This window comes from Mustela erminea, chromosome 10 (assembly GCF_009829155.1).
Source record: "Mustela erminea isolate mMusErm1 chromosome 10, mMusErm1.Pri, whole genome shotgun sequence".
Lineage (NCBI taxonomy): Eukaryota > Metazoa > Chordata > Mammalia > Carnivora > Mustelidae > Mustela > Mustela erminea.
In genome coordinates this window covers 95,525,267-95,548,602 of record NC_045623.1, presented here as the reverse complement: position 1 = coordinate 95,548,602, position 23,336 = coordinate 95,525,267, and the positions used below count along the sequence as shown (strand labels likewise).

At 53.0% G+C, this 23,336-nt stretch overlaps 1 protein-coding gene across 8 annotated transcripts in view; it reads right to left on the bottom strand.

Moving 5' to 3' along the window:
* Window positions 1-8,334: 8,334 nt before the first annotated feature.
* The window catches only part of PLA2G2C (phospholipase A2 group IIC), a 34,121-nt gene continuing 19,119 nt past the window's right edge, over window positions 8,335-23,336 (bottom strand). For all 8 annotated transcript variants that reach the window (XM_032302177.1, XM_032302175.1, XM_032302170.1 and 5 more), the window contains 4 exons: window positions 21,804-21,919; window positions 19,733-19,877; window positions 17,965-18,068; window positions 8,335-9,760 (listed from right to left, as the gene is read on the bottom strand). In XM_032302177.1, the coding sequence (XP_032158068.1) occupies window positions 9,591-9,760; window positions 17,965-18,068; window positions 19,733-19,877; window positions 21,804-21,897 (513 nt within the window). In that variant the 5' untranslated portion in view covers window positions 21,898-21,919 and the 3' untranslated portion in view covers window positions 8,335-9,590. The remainder of the gene's footprint in view (window positions 9,761-17,964; window positions 18,069-19,732; window positions 19,878-21,803; window positions 21,920-23,336) is intronic.

The window sequence follows — 23,336 nt, the reverse complement described above, 5'->3', positions numbered from 1 at the left end:
CATTAACCATACCATGTCAGTGATTATTTAAGAGAACACAGACTTCTCACTTCTTAAAAAAATTTTATTTATTTGAGAGAGAGAGGGAATGTGCATGCACAATCGTGGAGAGGAGCAGAGGGAGAAGGAGAAGCAGGCTTCCTGCTGAGCCCCAGAAGCAGGGCTCCATCCCATGACCCTGAGATCATGACTTGAGCCAAAGTCAAATGCTGAAACAACTGAACCACTTGGGCACGCCCCCCCACCCCCCAGACTTTTCACTTTGAGAAGAGCTAGGGGTTTACGGCTTGTTTCGTTTTTACTTTTCTTACAATTTTGCCTTCCCAAAAACCAACTCCTAAATGAAATCCTGGTCTTACACTGACCTTGCACTGGGTCCCTGGAAAATCTCCAAGGATTTGTTCTCTCACCTTGTAAAAGGAGAGATGTTAAAAATAATCTGGTTTATTCGACATGTTGGATTGCTTGGACGGCACTGTCAGATCAGAAGAAGTACTTTAACTTTCCTGTTATACTTGAATGGGTAAATATTTTAAATTAAATATATAAATATTTTAGAAATTGTATGAAATTCGTAGAAATTTGTCTATGCTTTGTTGCTTATGAAACATCCTGGCATAATGTTATCAGTCATAATTCTAGTTATTATCTTAATGTGTTGTATGTCACAGAGACGATTACATTCCTTTGTCGGTTAATTGTTTTATAATGAGCTCTCATCAGATCTTTAACCGCAGCTATTTTAAGCCTCTTGTCATTTACAGATAGTAAGCTTTCCTCTGATGCTTTCCTGAAAGGTTATGCCAATCACTGGGCAGCCAAAATGCTCTATTTTCATTAGCAATTTTCATTTCAATTTCAGAGACCCCTGGAAAGGACTAGGGCAGGTATTGTGGGGAGCAGACTTCTGATGATATTCAATGACCTTTAGATCACATTGCTGACCTCAGTAAGGGTTTCCAGAACCAGTAGAGAAGCTGACAGGTTCATCAAATTGCGAACCCAAGATCAAGCAGAACAAGAATTAATTACATGGGACTGAATTAACCAGTGAAGGATGATGCTAGTTTTCCCTTCAAATGTTGCTGTTTTTTTTTTTTTTAAATGTTCTATTTTCTGGGTTTACAGAACTGTTTTCCCTTTTATCTCAAGCTGTCTATAATTCATGACAATTTAGTAGATGGTACTTTTGCAAGCAGAAACAAAACAGGTTATCGTTTCTCCCTGCCCGATTCCTCCAGAATTTGGAAACTTATACATTGACTATTCTTATTTTCATGGCAATATAATTATTTGCGTAAGTTCAAGAAGAATCTGTTTCCTTATGACAGAATGTCATTGGAAACTGGTTATATTCCCAAGGCCTTGGCTGGAATGTCATGTTTGAGAATGATGTGCATAGAACACAATGGAAGAAACTAAGGTTGATTCATGGAGCTGGCTTTGCAGGGCTCCCGGCCTTGCAGGCGAGTAAAGAAGGTCATTTCCTGGCAGACCCAGCGACCTTAGGCTATACTGGGGACCTTGAAAGGAGAGGAATTCACCCAAATCTATAGGCATTGCCAGAAAAATCGGGTGGTGAGTTTTTAACTTTGCTTCCTAACCTTGAGAGGCTCTTGAAAGGCTAACCTGAGATTCCTTACAAAAGATTCCAGTAAAGCAAAGTTTAAAAGGCCTATGGGTCAATTACCTTTTTCACTGCCCTTGTGTGAACAATCATGTATTGTAGAAACGGGAATCAGATGAATTGTATGAAATCAGATGTATTGTAGAAACAGGAATCAACAAGGGAGGTGTCTGTAGAGACAGATTTTCAGTGTTCCAATGGGAAACTATGGCGCATATCCTTGGCTTTTTAAATGATAGTCCTATTCATTGTTTTTGAGCTATTTTCGCCCCTTGGTGAAACTCTGTTTTCCTCTCTACTTAGATGCCCACCTGTAAGCTGGACTGGGTTCTGCCTTCTGCACCTGGTGTTGGATCTTCTGGAGAAGAAGATCTCTCCTTGGAGATCTAGCTACAACTCTCCAAACTGACTTTTCTGATTTTCCTGCTGACCTGCAGTCACTGAGAACTAAACCCCATTGCCCAGATCCTTAGGGGGAGCATCTGAAGAAGCCCTGGGAGCTGAGGCCGGATGCTTCCACGCTCTTCTCGGAGGAATAGACATGGCTGTGACATTCATGGCTGGGCCATCGCCAAGGACATTCAAGTCACACGCCAGGAGGTCCTTTAGATTTTCTCTGGTGTTCTCACTTCACTGTCTAAAGATGCTCCAGGCTTAACTTCTAGAAATCTCCACTGGCTGCCTTCTGGGCTCAGAAACTGGGTTTCATCCAGTTCCAGCCATTCATCTTTGGTTTTCTTTTATTTGCATGGAAATCTCCCTCATTGAAATGCCTGGTACTTTGCAACATCCAGCAAACATCCTCTACTACCAAGCCTCACAGATGGTTCTGCGGGCCACGTCTGAACAAAATGACTGATGAGAAAGGGACGCGTATTGTTCAGAAAGGAGAATGTCTTTTTCTTTCCTCGAACAAGAACAGGGACAGACGAAGACTGTCTCCTCGACCAAACTTCAGTCAGGCTCCTCTGAGACCTCTCCTCAACCAGGCCTGACCATTGGGCTTCTGTGCCCCTCTAACATCATTGGCAGGTGGCCAGATATCTGCCATGTCTGTGTGGCAAGAGCGCCCACCTGTCCTCAACACCTGGTCAAATTCCCTCCTCCCCCACGCCGCACTCCCCACCGCCCGTGCGGTCACCAGGCCTGCCTTCTGCAAGACTCCTGTTAGGTCAGTTTAGCAAGAGCCCCCCACCCCTCACTATCTTAGCCATTCTCCACCCAGACAAGCCTCCCCCTGCCCTGCTCATTTGGCTGTAAATCCCCATTTTTCTGTTTCAGGTGAGTGCAGTTGATACACTGAAGTTTTTTCCCCCTCGTTGCCATAGTTCTGGAATACAATTGGTTTTTACTTGCACCTCCGTCCAGCTCTAGTTTTCCACATCAGCATCTCTGCCCAAATCTAGGTCAGAATTCTGCATTCGCTGGAAGCACAGCTCTCCCTACCCTATTCTTCAGAGCCCTCCAGGAGGGGCTGCCAGCTCTTTTCCAGGACTCCAGTGACACCTAGTGGTCATTCTGGGTCACCGCCCATTCTATGCTCCACATCCCCTGCCCCCTCTGCTTCTGGACCCTGTCGCAGACTGGCCATGCTCAGGAGAGCACAAGGACATGACCAACTGGTGACCAGCATTGCCTCTGTCATCCTTTATTGCCATCAACACCGTCTCCTGCAAAGAGCAGACAGAGCCACATGGCCCTGAGCCCAACACCGCCCCCACCTATGCACACGCCACCTCCCTTCCTCTGCCCTGCACAATGAGGGTCCTAACGAAGAGCACATTGTGGGCACGAAATGAGGCCACGGGTGGGAATGCCCTAGCACGGAGTCTGGAGCAGAGAGTGGCAACTGTCCGCACCGGACACTGGTGCCTTCGGCTGACGTTTCGGACCAAAGGTCTGCAGGGCCAGATTGGCAAAAAGCAGTGGGTAGAAGGAAGAAGGAGCTAATGGAACATTCATGGGGGACCTTCTCCCCGAAATGGAAACCTGGCAAACGCAAAGCTGTGGGTTAGCAAGAAAATCTGGCTCCTTGCATATGGGTGTGAGGGGGAGAGGGAGAGCAGCAGAGAAGGAGGAGGAGGGGAGAGAGACAGTAGGAAGGTCCCGTGCAGCACGCATGGCCATGAACCCACAGGTGGGCACCTGGCATCTGTCCAGCCCTGGGCTTGCTCCACTGGGCCTGGGAGCCACCACTCCCCCCAACTCAGGATCGGACTGTGAATTCAGAGAGGCGGCCCTCTCCTCCCCAGAGGCTGGCGCGGCGATGCGGGTTGTCAGCTACCCAGCTGTGGCTTTCTAACAAGCAGCTGACACCACCAAGTGTGACAAGAAACACAGTTCGGGAGGCAGGGCTGCCCGTTACGCGGGTGTGGAGCCCGGGCCCTGCCAACAGCAGCCCAGCTGGAATTCGCACCCTCTACCCGGGCCGCCCGTCCGGGATGTCATGCTGTCGGGGCCCTGTAAGAAGAACGGGATGTATTAAGCGCCTGCTGTATGCCGAGCAGGTGCTCAGGGCTTTGTGTTTGCTATCTCATTCAATCCTCTTAACGACCCCATGAGGTGGGGGCTAGTGATGGCTTTATTTTTAGAAGGAGCAAACGGGGTCCCAGAGAAGGTCAAGGTCATGCAGCAGAAACAGGGTTTGAACCCTGATTCCGGAGCCTCCGTGTCAGAGAGCAGCCAGTCCAGCCCCCTCCTCTTGAGAAAGGGGGTGGGAAATGAGATTTGAATCAGAAGACATGGGTTCCGACTCCAGCCAACCTGTTCCCTTGGGCCTTCTATTTCTATCTGTGAAATGAGGATGAGTCATTCCTGAGACCCTCTGGTGATCAGTAACACAAAGCTACACAAATGCTGTGTTTTCAAGACCAGGACGAAATCAGGCTCAGAAAGAGGCGGGGCTTGTGCGAGGTCATCCTTTCTCCAGATGCCTTCCTCAAGACCTGAGCTTTCTCTCCCACGCCACCCCTGCTCTGCACTCACCTCTGCTCCTGTGCACCCCCCCCACCTCCCCACTCTGCACCAGCCTCCCTCCTGGATCACGGGCTCCCCTCCTCTCTACCTTGCCTGCTAACGCCCACTTATCCTCAGGCAGGTGCGAAGGCTTCCCAGAGCTGCAGGTCCGGATGGGGGGTCCCCGAGGTCTGCCTGCCGCCGGGCTCCCTGCTCCTCACTGTGCTGTTGGTGTCTGTGTGTCCCTGCCTGGGCTGGGAGTCTCAGGTGGAGGGGAGACCCCCTGCTGCTCCCACTGAGTCCACAGTGCCCAGCCCGGTCTCACCACGCTGGATATCCGTGTGATGGATGGATGAACCCATACCATGAGTTAGTGGCTTAGCCAGAACCTAGGCCTCCCCTTAGGGCAAGTGTTTAAACCCTTGGAGTAACATCCTCGGTCACTGCCCTCCCCACCCCTGAGTCTCTCCAGTTCTGAATTCCTTCTGGGACAAGCCTGCTGAGGGGAACTGTGGGGTAGCGGGGGCAGAGTCTGACAACACCGGGCTCAGATCCCCCGCTCTGGCCGTGTTAGCTGTGTGGTTTTGCAGTGAACTAGAACTTTTAACAGCCCGTGCCTAAAGGTGGGTCGCTACTCTGTGTCTGGACAAGGCGAGCACTCAGGACCTGGGGGGCTACTTCAGGGGGGGTGGGGCACACGTGGACTCCCCCTCTCCCCACTCAGGGTTTCAGGGCCCAGACAATGCCCTACTTGGTTCTCTCATCTGGATGGGACCCCCGTTTCCCAGCCAGCCCAGCAATGCCTGGCCCATCCCAGGAGCCACCAGCCCAGGCACTCACCGACCCAGAAACCCAGTCACCTCACTCCCCACCACGCCCCAACACCACCTGAGCTCAGGCCCACAGCCACACCCCCACGGCCATACGCCACGGTCCTCACTTCTGCTCGGACTTTCACAGCTTCACGGACACCCCGGGAGTGGGAATGCGGGACAGTGACTCCAGACTCAGCCCACATGTGCACGGTCAGCCCAAAGCGGCGACTGCAGAGCGTCTCCCCAGGAGGGCACTGAGCCTAGCACCTTGGTGGAGGGTGTGCCGGCCGCTCCACCTCCCTCGCTGGCTGAGAGCTTCCCCAGGCAGCAAGAAACAGCCGGGGGAAATCTGTAGAGAGCTGCTGTAAAAAATGCATCCACATTCAAAGGCTGTCCCCTTGGAGGCGGGGCTCTCACTCCAACAGCGCCCAGTGGTGAAGTGATTGAACCTTATGGAGTCCCTGTCACTTCCCTGTGGGTCCCCCTTGATCACCGCAGGCCACGCTCTCGGCCATCTAGGTTGCCCCCGAGGATATTAGGCCTCAAGACGCTTGAGCTGCCCAAGTTCACACATGCGGAGAGTGGTCATGTTGCAGAGAATGGGGTAGGGGTATCTCATTGCTCCCAGGATCAAGCCCAGGCTTCTCGGGGGGGGGGGGGGGGGCGGCAAGTCTCTCCTTCACCCAGCCCTGCCCGCCACCTCACTTGTGTTGGCTCTGGAAAGCCCCTCCCCGCATTCCCGGCTCTCCACTCTTGAGCTCCTGGCCATCCCCTTACCTTCCACATTCTCTCTTGACCATGTCCCATTCAGCATATACATCTGCGATTAAAAAAAAAAAAAAAAGAACAAAGTTTCTTGCCCTCATGAGTTTACACTCTGGCTGGGGAGACAGAGGTCAGGTGTCGAGTGGCAGAGAACAGAGCTGGAGGGGGCAGGACCAGGGAGAAGGGAAGTGCCAGGGGCCAGTGGACAGCATCTGGCAGGCTGGTGGGCACCAGCTTTATGAAGACGGGGAGATCCCAGGGCAGCTGGAGGTGGTAGGGAGGGAGCGGTTGGGGAAGCCCATTCCAGGAAGAGGGAAGAGCCGGGTCCTCTGGAGGGAGCATGCCCGTGTGCTCGAGGTGTTGCAGGGAGAGAGCGTAGGAGCTGGGTCCAGAAGCAGGCTGGGGCGTTATGGGGACCTCCTGGGTCCCGGGAGGACGTTGGCACTTACAGGGAAATGGGGAGCCATTGCCCAGCATGGGTAGAGCAGGGACCTGGTGGGACGCCAGGCGCTGTGCTGGCTGACCGGCTGCTGCGTGGAGAAGAGATGGCAGAGGCCCAGCGTTGGGGGGCGGAGAGAATGAGGAAGAGCTGCCGTCGCCCACCCTGGGAATGGCGGCTCGGACCAGCCATCATGGCAGCCCTGAAGGTGGCGAGAAGTGGTCAGATTCTAGATGTTTCCTCTCTCGTTTTATTTTTTTTTAATGTGTGCATTTTACTAAGTGTTTTATAAATACATACAGAATCTAGTTTTATTTTGAAAGGAGTGCCAACAGATTGGATGTGGGATGTGAGATATGAGAGAAAGAATTTGACATGCAGATTTTTGCCCTGGGTGGGGGAGGGCAAAGATGGAGGAGGCCCTCCCCGGCCCCCCAGCGGAGAAGGGGAGAGGCAGGTGGCAGAGGCTCTCGCGTGTGTGCATATTGAGTTACCTTCCATCCCTCTATGGGGAAGCTCTGCACACCCCGCTGGGCCACCCCGAGAGCCCACTTTGTGAGATGTCAGACCCTCAGCATTCCTCTGGGAAGCCTGGCCTGGCCCTCCTGGACGGCAGTCGTTGCTCCCCACGTGGACCCTGTTCCAGCATATTCTGCAGCCTACTTTGTGGTTGCCTGTGGACTTGTGTCGCCTGACCTGAGAGCCACTTGGAGTCTGATGCCTCTTTGTTTCTCTGCTCTTAGCACAGGGCCTGGCTTGGAGCAGCCCTGGGCGTGCACCTGTGGGTAGGGGAATGGCTGTCCTTCCAGGAGAGCAGGCTTTCCCAGGGAAAGTCAACGACATCCCTCTGCAGTCCCACGTCTCAGACCCGAGCAAGGTGGCCTGGATCTCTCACTGGAACCTCTGTCCCCCATGCAGAGTGCAGTCCTGGCCTGCCTCTTCCTTGGTGGCAGATGGCCCAATACGTCCAGAGCCCTAAGCCTGCCTCTGCTGTGGTCCGAATCCTGCTGGGAGCCAAGGTGCCTGGCTGGGACCCGGCCACACTAGGTCCGCACCCGCCTCTCTGCAACCGCCTACCTCAGACCTTTAGGACAATCGCCAATGGATACACATTGACCTCAAGCTCCTCCTCTGTGGTTGTAATGACTAAAGCATGTGGGTAGGGGAGGGGGAAAGGAAGGGGAGAGGGAGGGAGGGAGGGAAGGAGGAAAGAAAGAAGGGCGGGCAGGTGAGTTTACCACTCGATTTTGCCTGCTGAACGAGGCAGAGCACAGAGCACCAGCTCTCAGACCCTCTGCCGACCACCCCTGGCTTCCCTTACTGTCTTCCCATCAGGGAAGCATCACTCAATCCAGATTCTAAGTGTCTGAACTTGAACTTCTAAAGGATGCTATGGCTCTTGAAGTTCTCCCCAGGATATTGAGCCCTGATTTTGTTTGTTTTCTTAAAAATCTCTGAATCCCTACTGCCCAATGCTCAGTGGGGGCTCACTAAATGTTTGTTGGATGACTGTGTGATCACAGCCCCTTGCATGTTCTCCCTTATTATATGACCATGGCCTTCCTCCTCCCAGACCTCAAGGTATGGGTCAGAGGACACGTCTGTAATATTTTCTGGCCTCCAAGGGTAGCACAGTGCTGAGAACCTGGAGTCTCCAGGAACAAAGACCCGTTATATCGGTGAGCTATCCCGTGTAACAGACTACACCACACCTAAGAGACTTGAAATGGCAGCCTTTATTCAGCTCACAATTCTGCAAATGGCAACTTAGCCTGGGCTCAGCCGGAAAGTGTTCTTTGGTCCCAGAGAGCTTCTCTTGTGGGTCATGGTCAACAATGAATAGGTTTTGCTGACCTTTGCCAAGAGTTCTTATATGTCCAGTGTCTGAGTGGACACAGTGGGGCTGATGGACTTTGGCTCCCACCTGCCATTGGGCCAGCCCAGGCTTCTTCTTGGCGGAGCCTGGCATCCTGAGAGAGTAGAGCACCAGGTCTCCTTGGCCCAGGCTCAGGAACTGGCAGACCATCATTAGGTTCCACTACATTCTACTGACCAAAATAACTCACGGGGCCGGAGCAGAGTTCAGATTCAACCACTGGCAAAAATAAATTCTACTTCTTGATGGACAAAGCTGCGCATTCCTTCACGAGAGGCAAGGATGCAGTGGGGTTAAGGACAATTGTGGCCAATTGTGCATTTTGCCATGACAGTGCGGCATTAAAAAGAACAGAATCCGCTCAGCTCAGGTCACTTTGGTGTTCATTAGACTCTAAGTCTGATAGCACTAGGAGCTTCTGGATTTGGGTAGAAATTTTGGGTCCCTCTGATGCCCCCTTCCAGGTCCTTTCTCCATCTCTGTGACATTTTCCTGGGACACCCATGTGGCAATGGTGGGTGTGGATATCTTCATGCTCTATCTCCGGAGAGATGGAAATGACATTAATCTTTCCTACCTGAGGGATTTTGGAGAGCAGAACCGGAACAGAGGAGAAGCGAAGTCCAAGTGCAGCTCTCAGATCCTTGGCTGTGTGCCAAGACTGTGTTTTGCAAGATCCCTGCTTTGCCCACACCTGGATGTGGGTTGCATGACCCGTTCCCAAGTCCACCCTGCATCCTGATTTGGGGATCAGGGCGGAGGGAGAACTTAGGGTAGATCCTGCATCCTCTTCCCCTTCTAGAAATTCCTGGGTTGGGGTTCAGAATAGCTCTCTATCCTACCACCAGTTGATTGCTTCTGAGCCCATATGACTATTGGAAAGTGTTATTTATTTGTGTCTATATGCAGGGGCTCCCTCCATAGCATGCCAGGATTTTATCTTTTACGTTGCTGATCAGCTGCTTTCTGGGGTCGAGTGACAAAGGTGTACCCGAGGCCATGTCCTGAAGGGTGACTGCGGAACTAGAGCCTCCTGAGGATGGCATGAGAAGGCTTCAGGAAGGACAGGTGACCTTGGATCCCATGCTGACCCATGAGGAGGCCCATGGCTGCCTAGCACTGGAGCTTATGCCTGCCACAGCGGGGCCGGCTGGAGAAGAACGGCTTGAAGTTTTTCTCGTAGGTGGGCAGGCTCTCTCGGAAGCAGTAGGCAGACTGCCTGTCACACTCACATGCCCGCAGCCCACAGAGGCAGCTGACGCTGGGGTCAAGGGCACATTGACCTGCAGAGAGAGAAAGGTCACTGGGGGCTCCGCTAGGTTCTAAGGTGTGGGAAAATGGGGGCTTGCTGCAAGGGGTCAAGGGTTGGAAACAGAAAGGGAGGAAATTTGGAGCCTGTCTTCTGGGTCCCTGGTCACACCTGGACATGCCACAGAGAAGCCCGGAAGGAAACGGGGAGGGGGAGGCTGGGCTGCATATGGGGGTGCCCTGAGTGGGCACGCAGACCAAGGACACAGGACCACTTTCTCAGAACTCACCTCTTATATCCAGCTGCTTGCTGGACATCTCGCTGGGATGTCTCAGGCATCTCCAGCTTAAGGCATTCAGAAGGGAACATTCAATGTAGTGCTCCCTCCGCCCACCAACCTGTCCTTCACCCACGCTCGCGGCTCGAAAACGGCACTGCCTCCTACTCGAGCCCGAAAGGGAGCAGCAGCCTGGGTTCCTCCCCTCCTTCCACTTTGCACATCCAGTCCACAGCAAACGCCACCGATTTCTCTGTTTAGAGGACCTCACGCTCTGCCCTCTTCTCTCCCCCTTCCTGGCCACTCCCGCATTCCCGGTCCCCACCAGCTCTTCCTCCCCAACAGGAGGAAATGAACAGGGACTTTCTTAGACTGTCACCCCCATCAGGTCCACTCTCCTGCTTCAAGCTCCAGTGCAGTTTCCTAGTACTGCGGGAAGACATCCAAATCCTCACCAGGGGCCGGAGAGCAGCCTTGCTGTGATCTGGCCCTTGCAAACCTCTCCTTCCCCACTGACCTTTGCTCTGCTCTGGGAACATTGTCCTGTCACATGCTTGGCTCCCTCTTGTCCCAGGGCCTTTATTCTCATCATTCTAAAACACTTCTCTCCAGGATCTTCAAGTGACTGGATCCTACTCCTCCTTTGGGTCGTGGTCAGATTTCCTCTCTTCAGAGAGGCCCTCCCGGGCCCCTGACCTAGAGCGTCATCCAGCAGCCCCTTTCCCGTCTATCTCATTCACTGTGTTTTGCACAACCCACGCATCTCTTATGCATTTGTGTGCATGTGTCTGTCTCCCCTCGACAGAGTGAGCTCTGCGAGGCCAGGGTTTTGTCTGTCTTGTCCATCACAGCATCCCCAGTGTGCAGAACAGATGGTAGCACATAGTGGGTGCTCATCTGAGGGTCTCAGATAAATGAATGCAGCCAGCCTTTCTCTGGGCCTTTGGGGTTGAGTGTCTGCCCTTTGGCCAAGTCACCACTAGATGGAGATCTTTTATTTAGTTGCCAGAGCTGCAGTGCTCTGTGTGTGTGTGTGTGTGTGTGTGTGTGTGTGTGTGTGTGTTCTGCTCTCTTCTGAGGGTGAGGGTTGGGGCTGAGGAAGGGAGGCAGCCAGACTCACCAGTTTGTTGATCATGGGCAAGTTACTTGCAGCATCCACATTTACAAAATGATGATGAGAACTATAAGTGTCAAAAATAAATCATGGTGTCTGCGGTGCAGGCTCCTTGTGAGGGTTCTGGCCGCAGGGTACGGAGGGAGCGGTTTGCACGTGGCAGGCACACCCACCGTGCTCCGTAAGTGCTGACGGTGATGACGATGGTGATGCCTCTGGGAAGAAGAGGAGCCCTTCGGAGTTGGTCCCAGCGCCGGCCGTCCTCCGTTCGCTTGCCTTTCTCCCACTAAAGTCCAACTCCGGCAGCAAGCTGTCCTCCCACACCTCCCCAGAGACTTCGTTTCTCAAGACGCGTCGACAGCCCTCCTACACTCCAGCTGTGCCCTCCGTGTGCCCTCCTGGAGTGTGCCAGGGATGTTCCCGCCCCTGGCTCTGGGCTCCTGCCACTCCCACTGTTCCCGACACCTGGGTCACCTTTGCCCTCGCACTCCCTCTTTCCATCTGAGAAAAATCCTTCAGGATCCATCAAGCCTCAGCTCCCCCCAGAAGCCCCGCTCAAGTCCCTGTCCCCTCCGGGTCTCTGGTCTCCCTCGTACCCAGCACACCCCTTGCTTCCTGCCGTGGTCTGAAGGGGCCCACCTGGACCTGTGGCTGGTGTCCTCGGGGGGCTACTTGGATGCAGGGCACTGCCCCCCTTCAACCATGCTCTCTTCGGGAAAGGGCCTGCCACTCGTCCAGGCCACCGTCACTCTGCTTGGATCCCCTCCTCTCTCTTGTCCTCTTTCTGGTTACCTCTGTCTTCTGGTCCTCGCTTCCTCTTTTCCATCTCTGTTGTCCTTTGTCTTTTCTCTCACTTCGCTGTCCCTTTCTGGTTTTGTCTGGTCCTTTCAGACACACAGATTCTGACCCTCTCCTGACACACAGTGTGACCTCTGAACACCTCACCTGGGCCCCAGGCGCGCTGGAACTGATCTTGAACTGGGGCCAACGGCTGTGAGCTACTATTTCCGGGGCATCCCAATGGCTGTGAGCTACTATTTCCGGGGCATCCCATAGCCATGGCCGGGCCAGGCCCCTCAAGACCTAGAAGGAGAGGAAGCCTGGGCAGACAAATGTCCTCCTTGCCTGCCAGCTCTTCCCAACCAGCCTGAATCCAGTCCCTGCATCTTTCGGTTTGCTCGTGGAGACGCCAAGACAGGAACTGAGTCTTGAAGAAAGGACCTGAAGGCTTCAGGGCTGTTTTTCTCAGTCCGTGGAGTAGCCTTCCACGACAGGACGAAGCAGGACGCTGTACAGGAATGTTCACCACAGAGAACTCGGGCTGCTGACAGGCCTCCTCCTGCCTGTGTCCCAGGCCTCTGCCCTGCTCTCTAAATTCTCTCCGTGGGCCTCTGGTTTGGTCTCAGGGAGTTAAGTGCCATCTGAAGGATGCCTGCTTGGCTCAGTCGGTTCCGTGTCTGCCTTTAGCTCCAGTCATGATGCCAGGGTCCTGGGATTGAGTCCTGTATCGGGCTCCATGCTCAGTGGGGAACCTGTTTCTCCTTCTGCCTCTCCCCCTGCTTGTGCTCTCTCTCTCAAATAAATAAAATCTATTTATAAAAGAAAAATAAATGCCATCCGAATGTCCATGACTCTTGGGTTCTTGCCCCAGTCAGGTGTCTCCCCTGAGGTCGAGACTCCCGTATGCTCCTGGACACTTGACTTCCCCATCGGGTGTCTGATAAGCATCTGAAACTCAGGAAGCCTCATGCCAAGTGCTTGCTGGCTCTCCGTAGCCTGTTCTTCCCCATCTGCACAAGCTCAGACAACACCTTCCGCACAGCTGCTGGGTCCGGGAACCTTGGATTCTGTCTTTTTCTTCCACACCCCGCATCTTATCCATCAGCGACCCCTGACAATCAACCTGCAAAACACCCGGCATCCGGCGCTTCTCTCCTTCTCCACTCCACGCCCCGTGGAAGCTTCTCGCAGTGCTCACTAATGGCTCCCCATCTCTCCTCCCCAGTTCCCCAACCACCATGGACAGTGGCCAGAGTGATCTTTCTAAAGCAAGAGTAGACTGTATCCTGCAGCAAATGCTCTGGAGGCTTCCCCTGCAACGGATGGAGAAGACGCCCTCCTCACCTGCCGGCCCAGCCCCGCGGACCCTTTCCCCGTGCGACACCAGCCACCGCGGTCCCGATGCCCGTGGCCTCTGCTCCTGCCACACTGGCTAAATGCTGCTTCCGTCAAGGGCTTCTTCGGCCCCCTGAAGTAGCTGTCCTTCCCTCTCCCTGTCGTCATCATTCTGTATCCTGTTGCCTTGTTGGGACACTTCATTTCTCAATATTTGGGAATATTGACTCGCTCCCTGGAGGCAAGCTCCCTGAGCAGGGAGTGTGTCTTCTCATTACATATCTACCATGCTAAACATCCAGGGAGCACTCCATCCCTAGGCGCTGCTGCCCCACTGGCTGGAGGTTCACCCTCTCTGTGGCAGCAAAAGATCCCCTTCCCAGGCAGCGGGAAGCAGGTTCTCCATTCAGACCCACCCCCTGCGTGCTTTAGGATTTCAGGCAAGTTGCTTGTCCCCAAGCCTGTTTCCTCGGCTTTCAAATCGGGAAACAGACATTAGCATTGACTATTTTATGAGTTCATTCATTCCCTCATCAAACACGTATTGAGTTCTGAACATGTGCTTGGCCTTTGGCTAGGCACTGGAGGTACAGGTCTGAGCCTGGAGACCCCACTTTGCATAGCTCTCAGGGTGTCCTTCTTTGTGGGTTCTAATGGGGATGAGTGCCCTCCACACAAGGCAGGCTTTTTCCTTGCCCTCCCGGACCTCACATTCTGGTTGGCAGGAGAGCGGATGCATAAACAAGCAAGGCAATTTCAGGTAGAGACAAATGTGAGGAGAAAAAAAAGGGCGATGTGTCAGTGGTGAGGTGTTGTGAGGGATACATCCAGTAATGAGGGAGGAAGAGCTTTGCACACCACGAATGCCAGGGTTGCCCTGTTCACCTTCCCTCGTCGGCGGAGGGAGAAGTCAGAGGCTGTCAGACACGGAGGTGGAAGAGGGACCAGGCCTGGAACCTGGTCTCTGCTTCCCATGGCCTCTTGCACAACGCATACATGGCTGTGTGGGTGGAGGGGGTGGGTGTCTCTGCTGGCTAATCTTAAAGTCCCTGGCAAATGCCAAGAACTTACATAAGCCCACTCAGAGGAGGGATAACAACCTCCCTGGTCCCCCGGTTGCTCGAGGGCGGCCGTCCCCACCTGGCAAATTGGCCCCAGGACTGGGGTTATAGGCCTTTCTCTGCACTGATCTCCCAGTGACATTTAAAGACGTGGACAGGCCAAGTTGTTTTCCTTTCCCTTCCCTGCTCACTAACTGCATCCCGGGATCAGCTGCAGGTTGCTAGGCAACCTGGGGCCAGGCTCTGGGTAGGGATTTCAGAACTTGAAGGTTGGGGGTTGGTGGTGGTGGGGAGAGAGTTAACCCTTACGGGGCTGCACTTTGAACCGCAGTGTAACTGAGGTGGGAAGAGCTTTTCTTCTCTAGGGAGTTAATAACGTTAGCTTGAGGGGATACAGGGGCAGAGGAGAGGCTTCTGAGAAATCTAACAGTCATGAAGAAAATCCCAGTGCTTTTCTGCAAAAGTAAAAGGGAAAAGAAAACTTAGGAGCAAAAAGAAGTCCCGGCTTCTAAGAGGAAAAGCCTTGCCTAGGCACCTGCTATGGGCCAGACCCTGTAGTGCGATTACTTTAGCAACTTTACAAAGTGCAGAGTATTAGCCCCATTTTACAGATGGGGAGACTAAGGCCCAGGGTAGTCATGCAATTATCTGGCTAGAAGTGGTGGAGCTGGGATTCAGACCCAGCTCTAAGCCTGACTCCCAAGTGTGTGCTCTCTCTGGGCCTCTTAACGGGGAACAGAAAGCTAGAACAGAAAGATCTGGGGCATCACAGAGGAGCCGAATTCATCTGCCTTTCTCTGTCCGCTGGGCCAGTGCTGCGCATTCTGATGAGGATGCTGCCAACAAGGAAGGCAAGTCCAACAAGACTTGCAATTGTGGGAGCCCTCCAACCAAGCACACCCCCCCAACACCCTCTAACCAGCCCCATACCATGGGGGGGGGTGCAGTGCGAGGCCGGAGCACCAGCTCTGGGACCAGACAACCTGGGACAGACCAACTCAGGACTCTGTGACCGTGGCCATCTCAACTAACCTCTCTGAGCCTCAGGGTCCTTCTTGATAATCACATTCACCTCAAAGGAGGATCCCAGGGGTTAGCGTGCTCTGTGTAAAGCACCCATCACAGATGCTCACAGACCGCTGCTGTCACTAATGCACCTGTTTTATGGATTAAAAAAACTGAGGCCCAGAAAACTCATGCCAAGCAGTGCGTTCCAGAGCATTGGAAAAGCTAAAGACACATGTGTTTTAGTCTTGCCTGTTAATCAGATCAAACGCTTATGCTCTCTGAGCCTGTCTCCCTGTCCCTATAATGAGAGGTTGGTCTAAAGGGACCCCAAGGGTGCTTGTGGCTCTGGAGAATGCCAGGAGAGCAGGACCTGAGTCTGCCTTGCTCTGTGTCCCAGCCCCTGCACAGCACTGGCTCTGGGTGGGCACCCAGTAGGCGCTTAGGCAATACTGGACAAGTAAATGAATGTGCTGGGTCTGGTTTGTGGGCTCAGCAGGTACCAGCAGCAGACCCACCATCAGAACTCAGATCACCAGCTCCTGGCCCTCCTCCTGGGAGCTGGGGCTTGGCAAGGTCAGGTGGGGAGGACGGTGGTTGGCCTGGTACTCACTGTCTGGGAAGCACCTGCCCCCTCCCCATGCTAACACCCTTAACAGGGTGCCAGACTCTAGGAGGTCTTCTCAAGCTTTAGGGGCAACTGGCTGCCTGGCAGGATCTGTGGGAAGCACAGCCTAGGCAGCAAACTTTTCCCACCACCACCCAGCAGGTGTCAAGCAGAGGATGCTTCTGTGTGCCACCTTGGTGGGGGGAAGGGGAGGGGTTCATCTGGTCACTCAGATCACTGTCTTCCCCAACTCCTGGGTCCCAGGCTGTGGCTCTGGCCCTACATGGGAGAGGGAGGAGGACTGCTCAAGAAGCTGCACCAAAAAGAAGAAAGAAAAGAACAGAGCAGAAAAGAAAAGCTGCTCCAGGTGCAGAGGGCAGAAGCTCGCCCCAAACCTGGGACCACAGTGTGGGCAGGTGCTCCGCACCGGCTGAAATTCTACTTCCCTTCTCAGATCACCTTCTCCCTTCTTCCTCAGTCCCCACACTTCCTGGGGGCACCAGAGGACAGAGCTCCTCGAGGATATTTTCTCTAAAAGTGGTAACTTTTCAAGCACCTTTAAAGTAACACTTGACATGACAGATGTTGTGATCAAGAGGAAAAGCCACAAGAAGAAACCATATGGAAGGGAGACCATGAGCCAGGCTGAGAAGAGTCAGGGGCATCTTTGCTGCGTGCCCCTGCTCCAGCCAACCGCCAGGCTTGCCCCCCTGACTCCTGCCAAGGGTGGGGGCGGGGAGGAAGGGTGAGAAGAGGCAGCCAGAAGCTTGGTCCCTGCCTCTGAGGGCATCATGCATCAAAGTCAGCAACACTTTGGGGGCAACTTCCTCCGGCCCTCTTCCCTTGGCCACCCACCAGGCCCTGACCCCATCCCAGCCCCTGCACATGGTCTGCAGGATCTCCCAGGAGACACACGGCTTTAGGTATGAGCACCGTCATGGCCAGAGAGCTCCAGCACAGAAGTCTCTTTGAGCTCACGTGGGAAATCGGGGTTCTCCCCATTGACAGTGTGGCCGGGGGCTGAGGGCTGTGGAGGCTGAGACGTCGACTATCTGTCCTCCCATTGTGGGGCTCTGAGACCCCAGCCTCATCCCCCACCCCCGCCCGGCTCAGGTCTCACCTCTGGGTCAGGGACACCGCATAGTCCTAATGCTTGGTCCGTCTTGGTATGTCCTGAGGGAGGGCTCCGGGGTTGGGGGGCGCTGAGAAGCCCTAGGGTTTGGGCACTGAGCACCCATTCTAAGGTGGGGCGGAATGAAAGGAAGGGAGGTGGTTGTTCCCTGACCTTGGGGGGCAGGTGAATCCTGACACACTCACAGCCGAGCACAAATACAGGTAAAAAGGAAAGTGGTTTGTGCCACTCCTCAAGGCCAGGTGGGAGGCCAGTTGCCGGAAGGGACACTCAAATCACTGGCTCCCCTGGAATGAATGACATTTATGAGAAAGTTACAGCCAGGGACTTCGAAAGTGCTTGCTCTTTAGACCAAACTTTCCCTAGACACACACCCCAGGAGCCTCCAAACATGCTCCCGGATAGCGGGGGCCGCTCCCCACCTGCTGGACACTCAGGTTTGCCCGCCCCTGTTCTTTGCTCTCCTCCTCGAATGGCCTTGATGACACATGGGTTCCCTCCCCCGACCCCTCCTATTTACTTTTGTGTCCCCAACCCCCCCAGCCGCCCCTGACAGCACCTACCAGGGCTTGGCATGTCCTCGCCCTTAACAAATATTTATTCAACTGAAAGACAGCTAAGCTGCTTTGTTAACACATGACAGACAGAGGAATGTTCTCGACAGCAACAGTTGCCAAGCAAAGCTGCAAGATGCAATGTAATCTCAAGTCAACAACTACTTATCGAACAGGTGTTATACCCCAGGCTCCCGGAAGGTGCTGGAGATGCAGCCACGGACAGGACAGACCAGAGACCAAGCAAGCACTCCCAAGAAGCTCCGATTGCTAGAACTGTCCATCTTCATCTCAAAGCGCTCCTCTACCAGGAGGCAGGCATTAAGGAGAGGCCCAGGTTCAAAGTCATGTCCCTGCAGAGAGGGCTACTCACAGGCCACGGTCCCGTTGGCAATGTGGAATTCGTAGCTGTTCAGCACGGGCTGGCAACCAAACTGCTTTAGCTTCCCGTAGCAGCAATCATGCGCCAGGCAGCATCTGGGGGCAAGACCAGAGCAGGTGATGGGGGAGGGCCTTGGGGTATCGGGGATGGGGGACGGAGGGGCGGGGGGAGCCATGGGTGGACCCTGGAAAGGACGCCCCTGCCTCCTCCCCAGAGCGAGAAAGCATTGATAACAAGGAGGTAAGTTCCTGAAGATATTAACAATATAAACATTACCACTCACATTTCGTGAGCCCTTTCTAGTACCTTCTGCTATCTCATTAGTTCCTCCATGTAACCCTGTGAAGTGTGATTGTTCCTATTTTTGTAGGGGAGGAGATGAGCTCCCAAGGGGGGAATTTCATTAAAGGATACAGCTGGAAAATCTCACACACACACACACACACACACACACACACACACACACACAGACACGGGGCTCAGACCTAGGTCCATGTGACTCGGTCATTCACGTAATGGATTTTTCCTGAGCACCTACCATGTGCCAAGCACTGTGATAGTCTCTGAGAAGACAGGGCTCACCAGAACACCCAAAGCACCATGTTCTCATGGTGCTCAGAGTGGCCCAGGGCCGAAAGGGAGAACACGAAGAAGAGAAAGCAGCTGGGGCAGGACCGGGGACCGGATTCTAAGACACAGAAAAGCAAATGCTCTGGGCCAGATGCTTCTGTCCCTCCTCTCACCAACCCTACCTGGGAGCGGGCTCTTTGCTCTTTGTCGTCTTTGTCTCATGGTATTAAAATTGTCATCAGCCTTTGGGCTTGGAAGGGGAGGGACAGTGGGTCAAGGGTCCGGATTTGGAAACAGGCAAATTCTTATTCAAATCCTAACTTGGCCACTCAGGGGCTGGTGTGTCTTTAGGTTTTGCCATGGTGGTTTAGGGGGTCCTCATGGCTGCTGCCTGTCACCTAGGGATGGGACCACGGCCTTGGCCACCGGATATGTAAGATTAAGTTAGGTCCCACTTGCCAATCACCGATCCCAGTGCTCAGCACAGGATGGGGATTCCATCTGTGTCTGTCCCCCTGTAGTGCTCTGGGATTCCTCTGGATGGAATATTCCAGGCTCTCAGGAGCCCAGCCCCAAGGAATCAAGCTCCAGGAGTGACATTTCGGGTCCCACTACAAGAACATAATTTACACACAGGAGCTTAAAAGTGGTGAGAAACATCATATTTCTCCACATGAATGATGTACAAGCTTTCCTGTTTCCTCCCTCCCCATGCCCTCGCCAGGTTACGCCAACCTCCACTTCTTCTCAGGACTCACACTCCCCACCCCACGCTCAAGAGTAGGCCTGGCAGCCACGCTGGGCCATGTGGCCTCGCCCAGATGGACAACTTTTCCAAACTGGGCCACTGGGATTCTCTCTCCCGGATTGTGGAATTAGGCCCAGGAGACAGCAGGGCGGCCTTGCCGCGGTCTAATCCTAAAAACTGGGTTGCTGAGCGAAGATCACGTTTGCCGTGACGTTGGAGAACTGAAGACGTTTCTCGAGCTCTGAGCAGGCCTGACTGGATGGTTTTTCAAGGCCTGGTGCAGCACGAGAACTCGGGGCACGTCGTCTGGACACAAGGATTTCAAGATGGTGGCTGCGGGACTGCGAATGGGCTTCTGTCTCTCGCAGCGTGAGCGTCCTAACATCCTGCCTCGCCTCAGGCTTGGGTTTCAGTGCACATGAAAGGAGCCCCCAGACTCACCTGTCTGTGTCGTCCACGGGGGTCCCTTTGCCCCCAAGGCCACAGTAGCAGCCATATCCGTAATACGAGAAGAAGGCACTCCGTCCCGTGATGAGTTTGACCATCTTCTGAAATTGCCAGAAGCTGGTGTGGGCAGGGGCCATCACTGCCGGCCAGAACACAAGAAAGAAGACACTAGGGAGTGAGAACATGCCAGCCGGGTGACTCGAACTGAGAGCAGTGGCCTCTGGGACACCAAGAGACCCCAAAACATGCCCCCAGACATGGGCATGGCCCGGGATCATCAGCCCCTTTCCTGGGGAAAGGAATAGGATCAGAGAACACTGTGCCCCAGAGCCAGTTTCTTGCCATCCCAGGACGAGAACCCAGCTTCCATGATGTTTGGGACATTACCGTCAACTATGTCTCCCCACAGCGCACCCCCCGCCCCCGCCATGCCAAGTGAAAAACCAGCACCCCAGGCAGAAACACCCTTGGGTCTCATGCAACATTAATGGGAAATTTTTAAAACCAGAGATGCCAGTTCCTACTAATATCCTCAGGCATGTACAATCTCTTAAGAGGCAGAAAAGATGCCCTCAGTCTTATTTTTTTTAACGGCAAATATACAGAGACCTGGCAATTTTTACTTCTACAGAATGTTTACAGAAGTGGGGGTAGAACACACACACACACACACACACACACACACACAGAGGGATGTTTGCTGTAGCTTGTCCCTTGTGGTATCAAAAAATTGAACACCACCCACATATCTACTAACAGAGGGAGAGTAACTAAATTGTGTCTTGAAAACATCTACTTTTAATAGCAATCTCTCCGGGATTGAGCGGTGGGATTGAGGAAGTAGGTGGAGAAGAAGATAGACACCATTTATATACTTTTATGCTATTTGGCTTTTTTTTTTTTTTTTTACAGTGACCATGTAATACTTTGTGACCAAGTAATACTTTTCTATTAAAATGGTTGAAATGAACATGTGGAAAAGTCTAGAAGTCTGAAGAGTGGTTACCTTTGGGTGTAGGAAAAGGACCAGGGTCTGGGAAGGATGAGAAGTGGCTTCAGCTTGTTATAGTCATTTATTTTACTTTTTAATTACCTGCATATATTAATTTTGCAATAAAATAACATAAAAACATGAACTTGGGGAAGAAACACACAGAGGCGTGTGGAACATGTTCACAGGAGACTCCCCATGTGAAACTGTGGTTTTATTGTCCTAAAGCACCACAGAAGGGGTGGGGAAGCCTGGGGTAGTCACAGCTGTTCCCCAGCAGCCCCCTCGAGAGAGAGAGGCCAGGCACTGATCTTGTAGAGAGCCCACCACGGGGGCTGCAGAAATGGTTCTCCCTGTGTATCCCCCCCCCCCGCCCCCCAATGACTCACCATCTTGAAAACTGTAAATTCCACCCCGGACTAAAGGGAAAATGGGAGCTCCATTTCTGACATTTTGACTTAGAGACCTGACAGTTACAAAGCTGAAACAGACAGAAAAATGGATCTGGAGAAAATTCTATGAATCAAACCCATCCGAGTCAAAGAGTTTTCCAACAAACTCAACACAGTTTGCTAGCAAGTTCTTTCTCACTGTGCAGGGGTGTGTTATCTGATCTCTTGGTAGCAATGACTTATAATTATCCATTATTCCATAAGTCACCATAAGAGAGCCTTTCTGATGAGAATTAATTGTCCCTAAATTAGCTAGATATATGTCTGCGTTTTTGTTCTGGAATCTACATGACTTTAAACAAAGGCAAAGAAGGAAAGAATAAGAGGCTTCCAAAGGGGGTGTGGGGTAAAACAGTAGTCAAGGCCCCCTTTCTTTAGCAAATGGTTAGCAACCTTTGATTTTCTTGAAGTTTCATGAGGTCCCAGTGCTGGGACCAGCCCATTTTGTAGAAGTAACAGAAGGAGGAGGACTTTGGTGGGCGCCTATTCTCTTCTGATTCTCTTTTGAGTAACACCTGATTTCCCCCTAACCCGATGCCACGTCAGAAGGGGCTGCCTGGAGACACGGCCACCCAGACAGGAGGACAGAGCCCTGGAGCTCTCCCAGCTCCATACTACTTACGGCAGAAGGCAAAGACCACGAGAACTCCAATGGCCTTCATTCTCGAGGACACCAGGGGGTCGGGGGCAGGGCGATCACACCTTTCTCTGCTCATGAGGGGTCTGCCAGCCGAACTCCTGAAAATAACCAAAATGAGGCGAGGCCATGTGGGTGCCAAACCCCAATCACAGCTTAGGGCTCAGAGCAAAGGGATCTTTTTCAAACCTAATTATCTCTGAATATGATACCCTTTCTGGTGTTTAGAGCCTAAATATAAAGATACGAAGGGCTCTGTTGTCTGAAGAGTACAAGTGTTTCTTTTCTTTTTCTGGCAATACCGTCCCCTCTTTTTTTCTTCTGAGGAGTCGGTATTTCCACTGTTCCCAAGTTTAAAGGCATCCAGGGTGTCCGTGATGGAAATCCCACGCCGGGAAGTCCAGCCCCGCTAGCACGGTGGGCCCACACCCGTGTCTTCCTTCCCTCCTTGGAAGGGAAGCTCCTCCTTCAGAAGAGCTTAGCTCCTCTGAACCTGGGCTTCCCCTCCTATCAAGTGAGTCTAAAAGACCTGACAGTAATTTCAAACAGTTATTAAGGAGTTCCTCAATGTCATGTGCTGTTTTCTTCGAGGTCTTTGCGAGCATTCCATGGTTTCATCCTCACAAACTGAGAGGCTCTGTCAGAAAAGCCTTCTCGAACCCACAGAGCCCCCAGCTCCGCAGACTTGGGGGACCAATGGAAACAAGGCAGGTAAATCTGTTCGGTACCGAAAAATGCTAGGACAGCGAAACACACCCTTCTTAATACTATTTGCAGCACTAGGTGTCCTCATATGTGGCTCGCTTGCCATAGGACAACAGAGGAGGCTCAGGGACCCCCGTTGTCCCCAGAAGCCTTCCCACCCCTGTTCCGGTACGAGCTCTAAGTGCAAGTGGCCTTGATGTGGCCCATCGGGAATCGGGATCGATCTGATAACAGCAGGACTCGGAGTACAAACAGTAGCTCTGCTGAGCCCAGAGAATTTGATAGGCACTGAGCTTTGGCTAGCTTTACTCTCCGTGACAAAGTTTCCCGGGAAAACTTCAGAATGAGCTCCCTGCTGTAGGGCCCCGGGCCAGGGCGTCAGGTGTCCTTGCTACCTCTGCCCCTCTCTGGCCTGGTTCTGCTGGAGGATGTAAGCCTCGGCCTGGACCAGGCCTGGTCTCATTCAGCCTCTGTTCCAAGTGCTGCAGGGAAATTTTTAAATTAGGTTCCGTCTCTACAGGCTGGCTCCCTTTCCTCTTCTGAGTCTGCAAAAATAACCGTGCGATGGTGTAGTCCAAGAAGAAGGCATGCACGTCTTTTAGATGAGCAGGTGATGACGCTTTGGAGAGACAAAGAAAGGGACTCGGGTGTGTTACTGGTAATGAAATCAGTGTGTCTCTGGGCGCCAACTCCTCCTCTATGCGTCAGCTCCTCTTGAGTGTCAACTCCCCCACTGTGTGCCAGCTTCTCCTTCTCTGTCAGCTTCTCCCTCTGTGTGCCAGCTTCTCTCTCTCTCTGTCAGCTTCTCCTTCT